Genomic DNA, 19,189 nt, shown 5'->3' with positions numbered 1-19,189 from the left:
TGACACACACACACACACACACTTGGACGCACACACACACACTTGGACACGCGCACACACACACACACACTTGGACACGCACACACACACACACACTTGGACACGCACACACACACATACTGCACCACTCGGGCAGTATGTGTGTACAGCCACGTATACAGACACTTGTTTCACGGCGTGCGTGTGCCATGCTCTCATGCTCCCTTCTTCTTTCCCTCTCAAAGACGCATACCATTGCACTCACGCTCACGCACACACACACACACACTCACCAATCCCTTTCATGGCGTGTTCCCTGCGAGTCTGGGATCTGCGTTGACAGACCCCTGTGTTCAGAAAGAGAGACTTACCGTTCCCTGACGTTCTCGCCTCACAATCCAGGGATTTGCATGGAGGTTTCTGAACCCGGTTTGAGGTTGTTATTTATTTCTTTTAAGGCCTCTTATCGTGTGCTAGGAAGCATAGCATTGCTTTGGTGATAACTACAATACACTACAAACCCCCTGTGATGGGTTTTACTACAGAGGGCCAGATTCAGCTGTGTGATCTAAGATACAGTAAAGTGACACACTGCCTGTGGTACAGAACTTTGATGTGTGCTATATCAATGTCATGGTGACCCTTTTCACACCAAGAACCTGGTTTTTCCTCTGTGTGTCTGAATAGGGGTTTATCTTTGACAGACATGTTCATAATAAACCTGTTACACAGTCAGGTACAATGTTGTCTGCTGCACTGCGCAGAACCTTCCTGTGACAACTTCAGAGTTGAATTGAGTCAGGGCAGCTGGTAAAATTCACCTTTTGATTGAAGCCTAAAATATCCTTGGTAACCAAACTCTAATTAGCCCTAAAAAAGGGGTTGTTTTTTTAAAGACCTGCGTGCTGATGCTCGTTCCTCTTCCTGTTCCAGCTCTCATTAACGACTGGGAGAATAGGAATTAGAATCAACAAATGAGCCGAGTGTGTTCCACGTCAGTCAGGCGCACTGGGAGCAGATGCTGGGAGCATTCACACAATCACTTCCTCCCCCCCCTGTCTCTCTCTCTCTCTCTCTCTCTCTCTCTCTCTCTCGATCCTTCTGAGAGGAAGAGGAAGTGATGTCACGCCACCACCACCGCTTCGAGAGGGACTACCGGGGATCGTGGGAGCGCAGAGACGTGCGAGCGTCCGTCCCCCCACAACGGAGGAGCCAATCACAGCTGTGCCGCCGCCGTCGTCAACGGAAACAACCGACCAGGGCTCTCCCTCTTCCCGTTATTCCCTCCCTCCTCCCCACCCCGGTAACAGTTGCCGTGACAACGTCCAGCGGTGACATGGTCGTCAAGCGTGGGGTGTCGATCGGCGGATCGGTTACTGCTGCGTCTGTGAAGGTAAGAACTCCAGGCTGTCATCCTCTTCTCCCTGGTCTCTGATGAATCTCTCCCACTTTCCCCCTGGGGGCCCCCTCCAACAAACCTTTTTAACTCTCTCCAACGCTTTCCTGTGCTTTTCAACCTCTCTGCTCTTTCACTGTTCTCCAACTCCTTCTGTCTTCTCCTAACTTTCTCTACTCTTTCTGTTCCCTCCAACTCTGTCCTTTTTTCTCTCCATGCTCCAACGCTCCCAGCCCTCCCAACTCTTTCCCTGCCTTCTGTAATACCCCTCTCTCTTTTATCTCTGAGGTCTCCAGCCTCCCTCTCTCTCTCCCTCTCTCTCCCTCTCTCTCCCTCTCTCTCTCCCTCTCTCCCTCTCTTTCCCTCTCTCTCTCTTCCTCTCTCTCCCTCTCTCTCCCTCTTTCTCTCCCTCTCTCTCTGCCTCTCTCTCTCCCCCTCTCTCTCCCTCTCTCTCTCTCCCTCTCTCTCTCCCTCTCTCTCTCTCTCTCTCTCCCCCGCTCTTCTTCCCCGCCAAACCGTTTACCTCCATCTTCATTTTACCTCTCTGCCAAATGGCAGGCTTGTTCTCTCTCTTTTCTCCTCCTCGCTAATTTTCTCCCGTCGTTATGTAAATCACCTGAGGCAGTTCCAGAGACGGGTCCAAGCCTACGGTGCTTAAGAAGCTCCTGCTGGTCAGTAGTTAGAGGCTTAAGTTCCATCCCGTAGACCGTGTTCCTGTGATGAACTTCATATACGAACGATCAAGTGTGCGGTTTGTTTATCGATCAAGTGTGCAGAACGATAATGTGGCACACATTTTCACACAAGGCTTTTACCCTTATTCAGATGCTAGACCGGCTTGGGCCAAACACAGACTTACTTTTATTTATACCTACCTGTTACTCTTTTCAGTTAATATTTTTAGAGTGTGTGCTCTAGAGTGAGCACAGGGAACTCTTGTGCCATATCAAGAGGAGTTCAGCCCTCAGAGATCTTAACAAAAAGAGTCATCTCTTTCTCTCGATCTCTCGCTCCTGCCTTTGCTACCATGACGACCATTCATCTTCATCTCACGCTTCTTCTCAGTATCACATCGGCGCTCTTTTAATATCAACTTGAGAGGCTGGAGGCTTCTCTACCTCCTCCAGCCTCTCACCGCTCTCTCCCTGTCAGCAGAGGAGCCTGTTCTCAGACTTGGTGCTAAGTGCTGCCAAGACCAGACCAGAGGTAAACAAGGCTCCAGTAATTTACCTCCTAAGTGCTCATCATTAGGTGCTTCAGTGAACTCACTGACCAGAGAAATGTTAAATCTGCTCCGGCACCAGAACCGGCCCCTTTGTGAGCTGAATAATTGCATACTGTATATCTGGGCAGGCTCCTTCCAACTCCTTGCATGGCCATTGTCATCATTCAGTGGCTGCCAAGGCAATTAGAGTCACTCAGTACAGTGGCTATACATTTAGCATCAGCGCTCCTTGCCTGGCTTGTCAGTTATTAGTCTATGCTGTGTTTGTGTGTGTGTGTGTGTGTGCGTGCAACAATATGCAGATGCATTCCCCTGATATGTCACTGCCTAGTGAGTGCACCATGGAGAAGCATCCCTCTGGTCTATATCGCCTGTGACACTCTTTTGTTCCTCAGCCGTCACAGAACAGCCGTGTTTGAGAAGGCAGGCCTCTTATTGTGCTCTTCAATTACACGCTGATAGACCTCCACTGGCTGTCAGTGGAGGGTCCCTCTTTCAACCCCCCCCCCTCTGTCTGTCCCCCCCCCCTGTCTTTCTTTCTCCTTCTCCTTCCCATGTTCTTTCCTTGCTCCGTGCTCGATCCAGGCACAGCTACACCAAAGCGCTGACAGACTCTTATTGATCTCTGCTGTGAGGACATTTTGCATCAGGCATCACGCGAAGGAGAAGCAGCACAAAATCTGTGCTCTCGCACAAGTGTGTCCCCATGTGTGTGTGTAAATCTATAGGTGTGTGTGTGTTTGTGCCAATCGTGCATATGTGTACAGTTTGTTTTCTCTTGTCAGCTCTGAAACGCTGTGCTGTGCTGGTTCCATGATCTGAGAACACCGCAGGGCATGTAGTGTCCCAGGCAGGCAGGCCATGTGTGCGTGAAGAAGGCGACCGCTGAGGCAGGATGCACGCCATCTGCCAGCCTCTTCCATCATAGTGCCCGACTAGCCACGTGGAACAGCATACTGCGTTTCATTTAGAGGTGCTCTTTGTTATTTATCCCGGTCCGGTTTTAATTAACTTTTATGTATTATCACTTTGTGTTCCCAGCTGCATGGAGAGATAAATCCAAGGCAGTTGACTGAGCTATTTCTGTGTCCGGTGATGAATGGCGAGAGAAGGACAGTACTGGCTGTGGTTTTAGAGGAAGAGGAAGCACCACAATCAGGTTTATTTAGGTCATATGGAGTGACACCGACCATTCATTTACATAGATTCATCAAGCAATTACCCACAATGGGAGACCAGCCAATTTTCACCTGCTCGCTGGAAGATGCATTGGTCTGTGGATAATGGCGGTGGGAATGTTTGCGGATGGAAATTCTTTCAGTGTGTTTTGGGGCGATTTGAAAGGTCGTGGTGGATCCTTTCATCAAGTAATGCTAATATTAATATTCTGGAGAAAGCTCCTTTTCTGTGACTATCCCATTGATACATGTGGGTATTTTAGTCAGAGCTGAAGTCTAATGCCCCAGTTTGAGAGGGCAAATCCCTCTTCCTCTGATTAATATGTTGTGAGCCTTTTGAGCCTGTGACTCACATATACATTTTTCATTGCTGTGCTGTACATAATACCAGGAGAGCAGCACAGACTTGTGGCTAATAGTTGCAAAATTTATATTTTCGTAATAAAAAATATCACACTGAGCTGTACTGTGCGCATGATGGAGCGTGCGTCAGCTCATTGTTTTGAAAAGGAACCAGTCAGGGGCAAATCTAGGTTCCCACTTTTGGGGGGGCTAAGCCCCTAGATAAAACCTATTATTTTTCCTGTGACCCAGCAAAACTAGGGGGGTCTGGGGGCATGTTCCCCCAGAAGAATTTTTTTATAAATAAAATAAATAAAATAAAATCTGAAGAAAAAGAAAATGGGGGGGGCTAATGCAACTTTTGGGGGGGGCCCAAAATAGGGCTAGATACGCCCATGGAACCAGTCGAGTGAGGAGAAAACCCGGTGTGCCACCTCAGATTAACTCACACAACACCGCTTGTGTAGGATCTCCCCCCTGAAGCGCCGACACACGTAGAGACCAACATCACCTTTGGCAGGTTGGGTCTTATATACGATCAGTCAGAGAGGCGAAGAAAAGAGCCGGCTTGTGAAAATATACGACTGATGAAATCATCAAAATCTTCACTGAGGCTGTGGCTCAACAAAAACATCTTGGTTTTGAAGGTATGATAACCTTGTCTGGGAGGTCGTGGCAAAAGTAAGATGATTAAAGTTTAAAAAGGCACATGCTGGGGAGGCTGGGAGGGAGAGCGCACGCGAGAGAGATAGAAAGAGCAGGAGGGAATAAAAAGAAAGGTTGACAGGTGGAAATTTCTCTCGAATTAGGCTTGAATAAAAGGTAAGTCTGATGCAATTGTACTGTCAAGTGAAAGAACGAGATCATTCTGATAAGTAGGAATTTTACATTTACAGAGCAGACAGGCTCTCCATGTGGTCTCAAAGACATGCCTGATCCCCTATGGATACTGCCACAAGCTGGGAATTTTCCATGAACAGCTATTGAACCAGGGCTGCCATAAATAGTCTGTGCAGTCTGCCTCTGCTTTAACAGTTTTCTAAAAGCTTATTGTGTCAATGGTTGACTTGAAGTCGTTCAAAGACTGTAAATATTATTTCCGTTGAGATCTAATTACTGAGGTGAGTTTTTAAGAACTGTACATGTCAACAAGGTACATTTTGATAAGATAGTCACTGTACTATCTCATTCAGTGTAGAATAATTTTGGAATGTAAAGCTTAAACAAAAGAAAACCGAATCCTCTGCATCATGGATCATGGTATTTCTTTGTTAGCGGGAATTTGAATATCTTCATTGGCCAAGGCTATAAATTGCAGGCCAGAGTGTGGTCTTTAAAAGCTTGGATTTATAGTCTCTTTGTCTCTCTCAAGAGTGGCAGGGTTATACTACGCAAAAATATACAGTTCTGATTAATAATCTCTTCTGCGTTGTCACTCAGGGTGACTGATCTAAGAGGAGGCACGTCTCTTTCTGCAGTAGGTCGATCAACTATTAATGACCGAAGAGGACTTCTATTCCTGTCTTTTAGCATTGTATCCTTGAAGCCTGATCTTCTATTTATATGTTGATTATATAGAAACCTGAAAGTATTTTTCCAAGGTCAAAGACGGGTGTCCCGTGTTGCCGCCTTTTTCTCCGTCAAAGATTTCGAACTTCATGGCTTTTACTCTTAATGAGGGCCGAAAGCTGGCAGAAAAGCACTCCACGGCAACTTGTGTTAGTGAGTGTGTGTGTGTGCAAGTCCTGTATTATCTGTGAATAGTGTAGAGGTTCCCTGCAGAGCTGCTTATAAAGCGTCGGGTTCTCTTTGAGATGTCCATCTGATCCATATGTGGGCTCTAATAAAGTGAGTCTTTGCCGTGGAGGCAGAGAGTTGTCCTTGAAGAACTCCAGAACCCTCTCACATTAGAACAGTTGCCTTTCTCTTCTGCTGTATCTGAGAGGAGTCTGATGTGTTTACTGCAAGTAAACACATCAGAATACATGTATTCATTTAGCATATGCTTTTATTCAAAGCGACTTACAAGAAAGAGCTTTACAAAAACTGCATAGGTCAATGATCATAAACAACGAGATAGCCCCAAAAACATTGCTGGTAGCCAAAACATGAAGCATACATTGTGAAAAGCAAGTAAGTGCAAATGGGTAGAACCGGAAGAGCATGTAGTTAGATACATCGCTATACAGTATAGAAATACCCTTTTTAAAGCATTCCCAAGGCAACAATAGGACTTATTATGGACCTTGATTTCCGCTGATTGAACAGTGATTTTCCCCGAGATGCTGAGTGTTAATGAGAGCATGGATCCTGTGTTTACCCAGAACCAGTGCCCTGGGGACTGCAGGCCTTGTCATCATGTGGGTCGCATTAAGGGGGGTTTAAACCAGACCTGGCAACGGCACAGACCTAGGAATCAAGGACAAAGAATACTCACCTCTGTCAATGGACTGTTCGCTGTCAGATAAACATGTCACAGTGAAAGTAAGCTTCAGCTCAACATTGCTTAATTTTTTCCCTGAGCGTATAGAAATCGTAGAACATTCCGCAATCAATAACTCCATTCGCTGATCAAAATAGGGTTTTTCCCGTGGCATTTCTGTAGCATGAGATGTAGAAATAAGAGGCCTAGCCATCTGAGTGTTGGAGAACAGTTTGTGTGACAGGAGAAGGTCAGGGAAAAGGAGGAGCCATCTGTTATCTCAGCCTCTCTTGTCAATCTCTGTAGCAGAATGTTGGACCATGGCGTATAGCCAGTCTAAATCTTCCCACAGTGCATGTTCCTGTCTGGGGGGGGTCTGCTGCACCGCGGTAAACAGACTCCTCCGTCAGTCTGCCTTCCTGTTGGTCTGCCTTCGTGTTGGTCTGCCTTTCTATTGGTCTGCCTTCGTGTTGGTCTGCCTTTCTGTTGGTCTGCCTTCGTGTTGGTCTGCCTTCGTGTTGGTCTGCCTTCCTGTTGGTCTGCCTTCGTGTTGGTCTGCCTTCCTGTTGGTCTGCCTTCCTGTTGGTCTGCCTTTCTGTTGGTCTGCCTTCCTGTTGGTCTGCCTTCCTGTTGGTCTGCCTTCCTGTTGGTCTGCCTTCCTGTTGGTCTGCCTTCGTGTTGGTCTGCCTTTCTGTTGGTCTGCCTTTCTGTTGGTCTGCCTTCGTGTTGGTCTGCCTTCCTGTTGGTCTGCCTTTCTGTCTCTCTTATTGTCTGTGTCTGCCTGCCAGTCCATCCGTCTGTCTGTCTTTTTTAACTTTCTGTCCCGGAACATTCTCTTCCTGTCCAAGTCTTCACCTACCGTCTCCACTGTCACAGTTTAGGCTCCTCCTCCACCACATGGACCCTGATCTGAATCTGGTCAGAAAGCCAGGAACAGACCACGTCTGCTGTTCCGTCACCGGAAACAACTCTCCTCCGATAATAAAAACCCAGCCAGAGCTCTGGCAGCATGGGATGGTTGTACCAGCCTGTGTGGGCCTAACAAAGGCCCGCATGCTTCCTGCTGGTAGTGGGAGCTGACCAGTGAGGGGGTGTGTGTGCTCTCCTGGGCTCCGCATAGCTGTGTGGGAGGGCATGGATACAGGCGACTCTGGTTCTCCACCCACACCACTGAGTTTAGTTGTTCAGAGGAATAAGCCTATAATATACAGTATCACATTCAAACCTCTCCGTTTAAGATGAATAATACAAGACCCCTCTATGCCCGCAGTGACTGTTCATGCTATCTGGGATCAAGACAGGAACAGAGAGTGTTGTGTTTCGCTGCTGTCTATCTGCTCCTGTAACACAGGGTCCTTTGTCTATGTGGTTGAATAGGAGTGAGCATTGGAGAAGCTGCTGGGTAAACAAAGGTGTACTGTACAGACATCATCTCACCAGCGCTCTCCTTCTCAATTTTCTCCCATCCCCTCTCTCTCTCCTTCTCCCTCTCTCTCTCTGTCTCTCTCTCTCTATATCTATCTTTTCTCACTCTCTTTACCATGTATTTCCATGATGCCATTTTTCCATACAGAAGGTGCGCTGTTTAGAGAAGGACTGGATGAGCCTAGGACACTGTGAACATTAATCCCCCCCCCCCCCCCTACCTTCTGTGGTTGAGTCCAATGATAGTTCTTACGATAGGGATACAAAACCCTTCTTCTACCCCCCCCCCTCTCTATTTCTCTATTTCATCGTTCACTCTTCCTCTCCCCTATCAGTCCCCATCTCTTCTTTCTCTCCGCTTTAAACGTATCCCAGTCTACCTGGCGCCGTGCATCCTTGTCCCTGCAGTTCTGCCAGCGTAGCTCCCAGTGAGCGTACGTGTGTGAAATTGGATTGCTGATCCGTTTGCGCTGAGTGGCAGAGATGTAATATGGGATAGTGGCAGTGGTAACGGCGGCGGTAGAGGTGCGCTTTGATGCCGGAGAATAGACCACCGGGGTGCAGAGGCGTCGGCGACGACGACGCTCGATTCTCAATCTCTCCCGGTCTGGAAGTCTTTGGGGCAAAGCCCCAACCGACAAAACGTTTTCTTATAGTCGGCTACATTGTCCACATGTTTCAGGTCAAAAGAGCTGTGATGTTCAGGGTTTGAAAGCTTGTCACTTTCCATTTGAGGGAAATGTTGGTAGGCCCCCGGTCCACCGCGGAGGTCTATGATCTCAACGCGCGCCGAAGCGGCTGTCTTGTTAGATTTGTCCCGACAGTCCTCTGATGATGCCTCCACGGAGCTTTCAACACTTCCTCGTTGTGGCGTCATAAGGTCATAGGTCAGATTCAGGGGGTTGTGTTCTGTAGTCGAAGCATGACCCTCTGACCTGCCCAGCTGCCCTTTACCAGCATCACCACCACTGAACATATCATGGCAGCTGATTTAAGCAGTCATGTCACCTGTGTCATCTGCCGTTTGTGGCATCGCACACATAATCTTATATACAATATACTGTATCAAACAGAGTGTCCCCTTGAGGAGAAATATATGATGGCAGAACAGAATGATTTGCTTTAAAGGTTACACGATAATGAGAGCAGTAGCTTTGTGCATGCTAGTACGTTGACACATTTAGCTCTTGGAGATAGCCGCACCGCCAGGCTGGTTATCACAGAATCTGCATCTCCCGCACGGTAAGCAGAGGACGAGCCTGCTCTGTCTGAGCTTCCAGTCAGCTGTCCACGCACTGTAATTGAGCACATCTGCAGATGAGCGGATCGGCTCTCCAGCCCTTGAAAGACCCCGCACTTAGCAGTCGTGTTCTTCCCCTTCAGGTGTTAAATGAACTCCCCGCTGAGTCTAGCTGACTACGTGTCATTTGCTTACTCCCCTCTTATCTGTCACTGCCCCTTCTCCCCCATTCTCCCCCCCCCCTCCTCTTTGTCTCCCCCGTTCAACGAGGGCAGAATAGAGAGTGGTGGCATTTAAAAAGGTCTGCATGGAAAAGGGTTGACATTCAGAGGCACCGCCACCTTAAGGTTAACTCTGTCCGAAAGCTGAGCACAAATGCAGGGTTTTAAAAGCATCAATCACATTTTTCGAAATAGCATTTAGATACCATTCTCAGACCTTGTGATGTTTGTCATCAGAGTGATCAAGTGTTCATCTTTGTCAGGTAAACACAGTCACGAGAATGGCTGCCTCTTCACTTGGATATGCCTAATACCTTTGACATAGATGTCTACATGTGCTCCCAAGCATCATTTTTCTGCTTTTTGTGGGCTCTTTTGTGGCATGGTGTATGTGTGTATAAATGAATCTGCCTAGTAAAAGAGCAATTATGGTGGATGATTCAATATCGGTGCCTCAGGGTGAATCTTGACTCCTGGCAACAGTGACCAATATTTTCCTCAGCAGTGGTGAGGTTACTGTGCTGACTGCTCTGCCTTTGATTGGAAATAACCTTTGTAGATGTTCGTTCTTTCCAAAAGTCTTCAGGTGACTTGGCGGTGTTTTCTAAGCGGGTGCACAACACAGACTTCTCCCCTGGCTTCTGAGAAGTTTCTTTGAATATCCTGGGAGGCAAAATCAATATCCAATTGACTGTGTGTTCCATTCCCCCCCCCCCCCTCTGAGCTGGTATCTGGGATGGATCAGGTCCATGTTTGATCAGCTTGGGTCCTGGAGCTTCCCATGTGGAACTCGGAACACAGAACACGGAATGTGGAACGTGGAACAAGACAGGCAGCTGTAGCGGCCTGTCTCTCTGGTTATCCACTGCTGTGTTGTATTGTGATGGATGGGGTGCTCATGTTATTACCATAATTAATAGCCTTTTAATTAAACATCTGTGTGCCTGTGTGTGGGGGGGAGTCTGAGGTTCAGTAATCTGCTGTAGGAAATGGAATGGACATGCATTGTCTGGGCTATTGATTAGACCTTCTGATATAATTTTATTTCAGGCTAACAACAAAGGCTTGCGCTGAGAGTTGAAATAAAGATTCTGGGAGCTATACTTTTTTGGGGCAACACAACATAGTACCTGTTATCAATTCTGGATGTCGGCGCAAAAGGGTATTGCAGAAGGTTACATAGAGTCTCTCGTTAATCTATTACAGCCAACTGGGAAGGAAAAAACCCTAAAAACAATCATAATTTGCGGCACACACAGTCATGATGGACACTTTTAATGAGTTCAAAGATTTTTTTTCTTCTGTTCTTCCAACTCTCTGTTCCTGTCCGTCGGCCTGTCTCTCTGTCTCTGTCTCTCTCTCTGTCTCTCTCTCTCTGTCTCTCTCTCTCTCTCTGTCTGTCTCTCTCTCATGGTGGCTTCCCGTGTGTCTGGACCTGGCTCCCTGTACTCGAGGGAGTCTCTCAGCCTGTTATTTGAATAATACGCACATAAATAATAGATATATTTTAAAATGCAAATTCTAATAGGGACTTTGGGGGTGACTCAATCATCTCGCTTTTGCGGTTTGACCTTAACTCCTGCTAACAAATTACTAGGAGCTCACTGTTTCTCATTATCAGCTCTGTGGAGAACCAGACTGCCCAGCACCCATTAGCCCAAACCGCTAGACACACTGTAAGAAAATGTTATTCCTTCATGTTTACATATATGGTGGTGTGGCTTCTGGGGTGAGGTTTTTAGAAGAGGGCCCTCAGCAAACATTTTTTTGTAATGATCCACTACTAGTAAGATAACAACATAAATTGGCTGTGCTTTTTTGTGCATTATATAAAAGCTATCAACTGTTTGTTGTTTGATGACAGGACTGGAAGTAAAATAATGGAGTTGGTAGGGCACCTTAGAGTAACTGTAGGTGCTGTGTAATCTGATACATCTTTTTTTTTTGTAGATTTCGTTGGTGTATAAAATAATTGTGAAGAAGGTATAAAATCCTTTATGTTACTATATTTTTGAATCCTAATTTCCAACTCTTTAGGGTTTGCTGTGGCACTGTATCTGCTGTGTACCTGCGCTGTCTGGCCTTCAGCGGATGTGAGGGTCTGATTCAGCATTCCTCACCTCTAGTCATGCCAAGGGGTATTTAAGTGCTGTCATTCAGACAGAGAGAGAGAGAGAGAGAGAGAGAGAGAGAGAGAGAGAGAGAGAGAGAGAGAGAGAGAGAGAGAGAGAGAGAGAGAGCGGACAAGAAAGTGAAAGCGAGAGAATGAGAGAGAGAGAAGTGGAGCTGGAGTTGCCATGGTTGTGCTTCGATGCGAGCGTCTTGAGAATTTAGTGTATGATGATTGCACCGCCGAGTTTCCTCTTTCCTTCGATGACGACTCCGGCTCATTTGATCCATTACTCGTAGTATTACCGGGAGCTATAAATGTCAGCCAGGTTTATGAGTCATATTTTAGACGTGCTCAAAGAACAACAAACACCCTCTGGTCTCCGAGCGTCGCCCTGTTTACCAAGTTTGTTAGTTTTGTTCACGTTAGTGGCGCACGACCTGTTTTGTCTCCTGAAGCCTGATTTGTAGTGACATTTCCGCTGCCCCACGTCACTTACGCTTCTCATTATTACATGTTACAGTTGGTACGGAGCAGGGAGGGAACACGTTCAAGGTCAGATTGAAATCGCAGCCATTTCATCACGAGGCATTATGGAGTGTGCAAACGTTGGAGGGAAAGCAATAAATATTGTCAAACACCACCGAAGCACAATCAGTATTCAAGGGTTGCGTGTGTTATTTTTAGAGCACGATTTATTGCAGACTTGCTTTTGTGGTGTTGTGTTTAAATGTGAACCTGTTCAGATCCACTGTAAAAGCTTTCCGGTGCCGAATTTGATCTGATCCAGTTTCAGCTCTCACACTGCTTGTGACTCCATTTTCAAAATCAACGTAACAAAATCATTTTTTAAGAAAAGCTTATTTGCATAACCTTTTCAGTGTGGCCTTTAACAAGGTGTGAGTCTGTAAATGAAATGGAAATGCATTGTCCGAATGAAGACACTGTCCTTCACAAGTCTGTTAGCTACTCCTGATCAAGGCATCAAGAGCCACATGCTGAAAGGGCTCATGTGCTAAATGTAATTATTACATAGTACCAGGGAGTGTCATTTTTATTCACAGAATTTGGCCTTCAACTCCAAACAACTGCCCTCAAATTATACTGTAGCTCCACACTAAGTTTGTAGAAGTACTAGAACACTAGGACAGATTAAATACTATTATTTGTCTAGAACATTTAATTAACATTAACACGTTATTTGAAAGGGGTCTTTATAATAATTTGTAACACCTATGAGGGTAGAAGTATCACGCAACAGATAAAAGAAAATTCTAAAAATAAAAGTGTAATTCAGTTTTTAAGATATACACAATCTCTCTGTGTCTCTCTCTCCCTTACACACATACACACACACACAATCAGGAACACATGTAGGACTACACACTAGAGCTGCGTATGAGGTGTTATATTGTATTTAAATCCCCTTTAGCAGTGTGGTATGTTGAGAATATCTAATATAATTTCTTGATTGGTCTAATCTATGAATAACTTGCTCAGACCTTTATCATCTTCATCATTGTTAATACATTTTGATGCCTATGATGCGTTCTTGTTTAAAAAGCAGACTTTTGTTTCGAAAATCTTCCTCAAACGATATTAAAGTATTGTTAAAGTGATGTGTTGCGAAGGTTGCTATGAATGATTAAACTCACGTTAAACTCATGAATCTGTCATGGAGGGTTTCATAAAGGTCATGAATTCCTATAAAGACCCCCTTCAAGTGAAGCGCTACCGAATTAACATGAACATTTATCGACCAGAACAGAATTTTTGTTACTTATGACCTTTGACAGCTAACTCAATGTATTTTTTAATGAAGCATGGACAAGAATTACATTTTGTGAAAATAAAACTAAAATATATATAGAAATGTCTTATCATATCTTTGTTTGTGAAACATAATTATCATTATCTTCTCTGAAGCTTTTGTCTACCAGTGACTTTGTTATTTTGTTTTTTAGAACGACTGTCTTAGTGTTTGTTTTTGCATCATGAAATTGATGAGGTTGCATGCCAACCATCTCTCTTCATTCATGACACTAACATTGACAGTAACCAAGAATTTACATAAATGTTGTCAACATTTCCTTTTTCTTAGTGTTGCTGAGCATTTTCAGATTGTGTTTTGGAGTCAGATTCAGTTGCCCTTGAAAGATCTAGGTGAAAATGTTTTTGTCCTTTTAGCTTAAGGCACACACTTCTGATTTAACTTGTTCAAAGGAATGGTATTAATATTTATTACACGATAACCCCCCCCCCCCCCCCCCCAAAAAAAAAAAATTAGCCGTTGTTTTTATCCAGAACATTTAGTATTACGTGAGGTAAAAATGTGACCAGAAATCTCTGGATGTGTGACCTGCATATTTCCTGCGCAAATGAGACATGTTAAATGATGCGCCAGAAGGGAAATGAGTCTTTTCAAGCAGCGCACACTGTTCCGATCATCACAGATAACCAAGCTGGAAGGCCAGGGACCTAATTTAAGGGCTATTTACCATACACCAGGCGTTCAGTAAGGTCGCACATGGACAAAAAACTAAGGAAAAGGAAAGCATCATCAAACTGGAGCATGAATGAACATTATGATCATTTATTTACTGAGGTTGCCATGATATGTCTATCAATAATTAATTGTCTACTGTACAACATCAGTTCAGTGGTATAGCAAAATGTTGCTGCCTGTCCGTTTTCAGAACCTTATGTACATCACAACACAAACAGCAGATCTACTAGATTATACTCTATACACAGTAAGGTTCACTGGCAGTGATTAAACAGGGAAGGATTTTAAAGCTTTCACCAGAGCAGAACTTTTGTGTGAATCACCGTTCATACAAACCTAGCTGCGTAATGAAACGGTTAACAAAAGAGTTTGTTGATTAATCAAAGCCATAATCCTAGATAAGCATTGGAATGGGACGTGTCACTATCCAAAGAGAAACATTTTGTCATATTTCACAGTGTTTCATCCCCCTCACAGCTGCTGTAACGATGGATGTTTAAACGTAAGCTCTCGTTCTTTATGGGCATGCTTACTCTTTCTCCAAGCTCTTACAGCCGTGGTCTCTGTCAAACCCTGTCAGAGGCCTTCTCAAGCAGAATGACAGTTTATATCTCTGTGTGGTTGAACTGTCTCATCCTTGACTAGCTTTGTGTTTCTGTAGAACTCAGACCTAGTTGTATTCTCTTGCCGCTAAAGCACATTCTTACTCTGTGATCCTTGCAAGGACCTTTCCCGTCGTGAATGAGACGTGACCACCTCGCAAGCGATGTCCTTGCAGTGTTGAGATTTTCTGTCGATTCAGAAGTAATTGTGAAGTGTTGATTAACAATCAACTGAGAATAAAAGGATGTGCTTTAAACTGACTTACAGTTGGAGGACATGTTCAAGTGTAGGACGTGACCGTGGACGAGATGGATTTGTTCTCCATTCGGGTGTGTATGGGGAACGGCTTCAGAAAGGTGAGACGTGAGGCTCAAGCGCGTCTCTGGGTGGTGGATACTTTTTCGTAACAAAGGGCCTTCTCAGCCTCTCACCAGTCATATCTGTTTAAAACAATATTAGCTGCAGGGGAATAAAAGCGCTGTCCAATTATCGCATCCTCATAGCTGTATTATCAAGTCTTGCATACAAATGTAGCTGCGTGATTAAATGATTTTGGGAGATATCGCCGCTATTAACGTTTATTTGACAGTGATGGAGGTTCGTGTGAACTCTGAAATGCTGACTTTCAGCTTTCTAAACGCCCCATGCAGGACCCCTCCTTTCTCTGCCAGACTTATGGTGCACTTGACTCAGAAGAGACTGTCTAACAATAAGGAATAGGAACTCTTACTTTCTTCCACACTCAAATATACAGCCTCATTTCATCAGCTTAACGACCTCATTTAAACAGGCCTAATGACTCTTGCTAATGTCCAGGCGTAGCCATGAGATTGTGGCTATTCTCACAAGCAATGTCCTCTGCATGCCTATTGTATATCTCCATTATGAGGGCTCGTCTCCATGGAGAACACAACCTATTTATTGTGCTCCGGGAACACTGCAGATTTATAAAAAAGGCACTGGCCTCTCATGTGGCTGTCTCGCCTGGTCGGTTGTGACATGGAGGGCATTTACAAGGAAGCGTTTTCTCTGTTTTGAGTTATTAGCATTCGCCTCCAAATACCAAAGGTATATTGATGTGTTCATATTTCTTCAGTTTTCTTTCGGACTCTTTTCTTGTGTATCGTTGTGTCACAAATGTTAAAACTTAATTATCATTGATCATTGTCATGTTTCTCTGCAGGTCTTCCACCAAACCAGTCATTATGGGTTTCACATTCTCCCAATAGAATTACACTTGACAGCAAGAATGAGTGATGGAAAGGTCAGAAAAATGCAGCTGAAATCCATTTGGACTGTCGGCTCTCTCACAGCGTCCAGTCTTGGAACAGGAGTTCCATGAGGTCTCCACAATTATACCTAATAGTGCCATTAAACTGTCTCTCTCTGTCACACGATGACACCTTATATCGGCTCCATCGTGCCCCCTCCCCCTCTGTAAAGATTACAATAAGACACCCCACCAGGCACCTTCGACCGGGATCAGTTGAAATAAGGGACAGTTCTCTGTGTCAACCCAAATCGATACGCAAACATGGACTTCCTGATGTCTGCGTTTAGGACCGAGAAGCTGACTGGTACAGAGAGGGTTGTAAAAGCCCATCCTCCCTAATATGTGACAAGAAATCAATGGTGTCTGATAGGAACTCAAACCTGACAGCTCAATAAGCTTTAGGAGGAGAATACCCTGTCCTCCACACTCCTCCCCTCGCTTCCACAGCGTATTTCTACAAGAGACTTAACAGACGTGCCAGCTTCCAACTCACAGATTACACTGCTGTCAACACGTCCACAGGGAAGTGGTGTGTGTGTGTGCGCGCGTGAGTGTGTGTGGAAAAGGGGTGTCAGGGAGGTGCGGAGAAGCACAGGTACACAGCACAGCTCTCATCCCTGAGAGTGCTGCTGCCTTCTCAGAAGTGGTCCTGGATGTGTATTTGAACTCGCCTTGCAGCCCAAACAAACTCTTAAATGTATGTGATTTTCTGTTTTTCACCATATTCATGCATGTAATGATATTCTTTGACGTTTTTCTGCACTTCATTGAATTATAAATAGTAGGACATGTCACTGCATGATCATTTATTGATGCCATGCTGCATCCTGTTGGTATACATGTATCTATGTGAGATTATTTGTGTGTGTGTGTTTGTATGCGTGTGTTTGTGTGAGTGTGTGTGAGTGTGTATGTGTGTGTGAGTGTGTATGTGTGTGTGTGTGTGTGTGTGTGTGAGTGTGTATGTATGTATGTGTGTGTGTGTGTGTGTGTGTGTGTGTGTGTGTGTGTGTGTGTGTGTGTGTGTGTGAGTGTGTGTGAGTGTGTATGTGTGTGTGAGTGTGTGAGTGAGTGTGCATGTATGTGTGTGTGTGTGAGTGAGTGAGTGTGTGTGTATGTATGTGTGTGTGTGTGTGTGTGTGTGTGTGTGTGTGTGTGTGTGTGTGTGTGTGTGTGAGAGAGAGAGAGTGTGAGAGAGAGCACACATGGGATTAATCCCTTGAATTTTTATTAAAGTTTATTAAAGTTGTTTATTACTCTCTTATTCAAGTCAGGCGGCAACATTTTATCCAAGAGTGCAGTCTCTCCATTCAGTATACCTTTTAGACTGAAAGTTTATTTGATCTACAATGCCATTAAAATCTTACAGATAATTGCACTTAGTTGCCTTGTATGCAAAGCATCATGAACAATCATGAAGGATTTAGAGAAGCTTCACCCAACAGAAAGTACCAAAAATAGTGGTCCAAAGTGATTTTGTGTCTGCCAATGTCTTGGACTATTTCTCACAGCCTTTAGAGAGTGTGTTTATTGCTGGCATTGAGGCAAGGAAATAGGTAGCGGGAAAATCTGTGATTTTCAGCAGTTCGTAGATTAATGGGAAAACAAATGGATGCCCAGCAAGCCGGATACACTTCGTTTTTTTACTATTTGATAGCACTGCAAGGCGTTTAGTCATTCCGTACAGCACCTCACCCCTGATATTTTTGAGCCTAGCCGTTTGTGCTCCACCTTGCACCGGGAGGGTGGGGCACCAAACATGGCCGAAAACAAAGAAACGGGAAGCATGCATTGATTTTACCGTCTCCCAGGCACGCTCAAGGCTTTCTGAAGGCTTCTTTGGGATTTCTCCTCTATTACCGTATAGAAGATATTGACCCTCTGCATGTTTTAGATGTTTTACTGTCAAGAGGTCTTTATCAATGGATTTTTACTGTGTTCCGGTAGAGCTACAAGATTGTATTCGGCCGGGCTTATTTCTAGAAGTGTCTGTACTTGCTGTCATAGTATGACTTGAAAGACGTGATGGAAAAAAATCACTTACGAATGACCCTCACAATTTGAGAACCAGCAGTGCATTGACAGAAGCATTGGTGTCGGCAAACTGGTTTTCTGTATTCATTATGTCATTGTATAATTCTGCAGAAAAAGGAAGCCACACATAATTTTAAAGTATTTTCTGTGGAGCTGTGCTTGTTCATTGAAAAATGTTGAACCGCACAACAACGTTTTTACGTCAAAAGTATTGAAGTGGGGAGGAAAAAAATAAATAGATGGAGCAAAATCCCAACACTCCAAATAAAACATATATATTTTACCTGTCGTTCGAGACTCCCCATCCAGGATGTGGACCTTGAAATTAGTTTTTCCATATGGATAAAACCAAATTAGCATTTGAAAAAAACAGTGTTGGGCCAGATAGCTAGTTGCACATTCCTGTTTGAATGAAAGAAACCCCCTTTTTAAACAATCCCCTCTTTTTGAGTAAAAAAATTAATCTCCACCAACCCTCTCTTGTTGTGCACCTACAGTACTACAGCGTCAGTGGACCAAGGACTCTCCCTTAATTTATCCTCTTTGGCAAGGCAGTAATGATCCCAGCGTGTCTCTCTAGTGTAGCCTCCCTCTCGCTGCGTGTCGGCTAGACTCCTCCAGTGCCGGCAACACCTTGGAGCTGTACCACAGGGTGCCCAGCCATCGTATCGCTTAGCCGCTGACCACTTCATCTTCTGGGATAAAAATCTGTCTTTCAGCCCCCTCACACACCCGGGGAACTGGGAACTGGATCCTATTCAGCCAGACCCAATGAAGACTGACTGGAAAATGGCCTCAGAAGAAAAAAAAAAACAAATGTTTTAAGAGGGTATGTAGGTTTGGCGGCAGTTTTTTTTTTTTTTTTTGGGGGGGGGGGGGGGGCTGATGCATTCACAGGCTGTCTGGTAAAGCAACACAGAATCTCTAAAGAAGGACGTGTCAGGGTTGTGTGTCAGGGTTCATTCCTGCAAATCCATCCGCGTACGTCTCTGATTTTCAAACAACACTTCTATTAATGAGGTCTGCCGTTAGGTCAGACAGTCTGCAGTTTGGCATATCAAAAAAGAGATATGGGAGAGATTTGTCTGTGCCCTACCTCGACTGGAACACACTCTCTGTAGCTGCTGTGCTGTGTTCAATGGATGTCTATGAGAGATTATGAGTTTAAGTGTAACTGAAGGAAAGCTGCAGCCCATGCTGTAAGATACGAATGACTAGATGTGGACGATCTTTTA

At 44.8% G+C, this 19,189-nt stretch overlaps 1 protein-coding gene across 1 annotated transcript in view; it reads left to right on the top strand.

Moving 5' to 3' along the window:
* The first annotated feature begins 1,072 nt into the window (after positions 1-1,072).
* Positions 1,073-19,189, top strand: part of LOC134025066 (kelch-like protein 29) — a 107,086-nt gene continuing 88,969 nt past the window's right edge. Inside the window, 3 exon segments of the mRNA XM_062467885.1 lie at positions 1,073-1,162; positions 1,164-1,239; positions 1,242-1,372. Of these exon segments, the coding sequence (XP_062323869.1) occupies positions 1,100-1,162; positions 1,164-1,239; positions 1,242-1,372 (270 nt within the window). The 5' untranslated portion in view covers positions 1,073-1,099.

Source organism: Osmerus eperlanus, chromosome 8 (assembly GCF_963692335.1).
Source record: "Osmerus eperlanus chromosome 8, fOsmEpe2.1, whole genome shotgun sequence".
Taxonomy (NCBI): domain Eukaryota; kingdom Metazoa; phylum Chordata; class Actinopteri; order Osmeriformes; family Osmeridae; genus Osmerus; species Osmerus eperlanus.
Note: the sequence above shows the minus strand (reverse complement) of the source record. Positions and strands in the feature narration are given on the sequence as shown.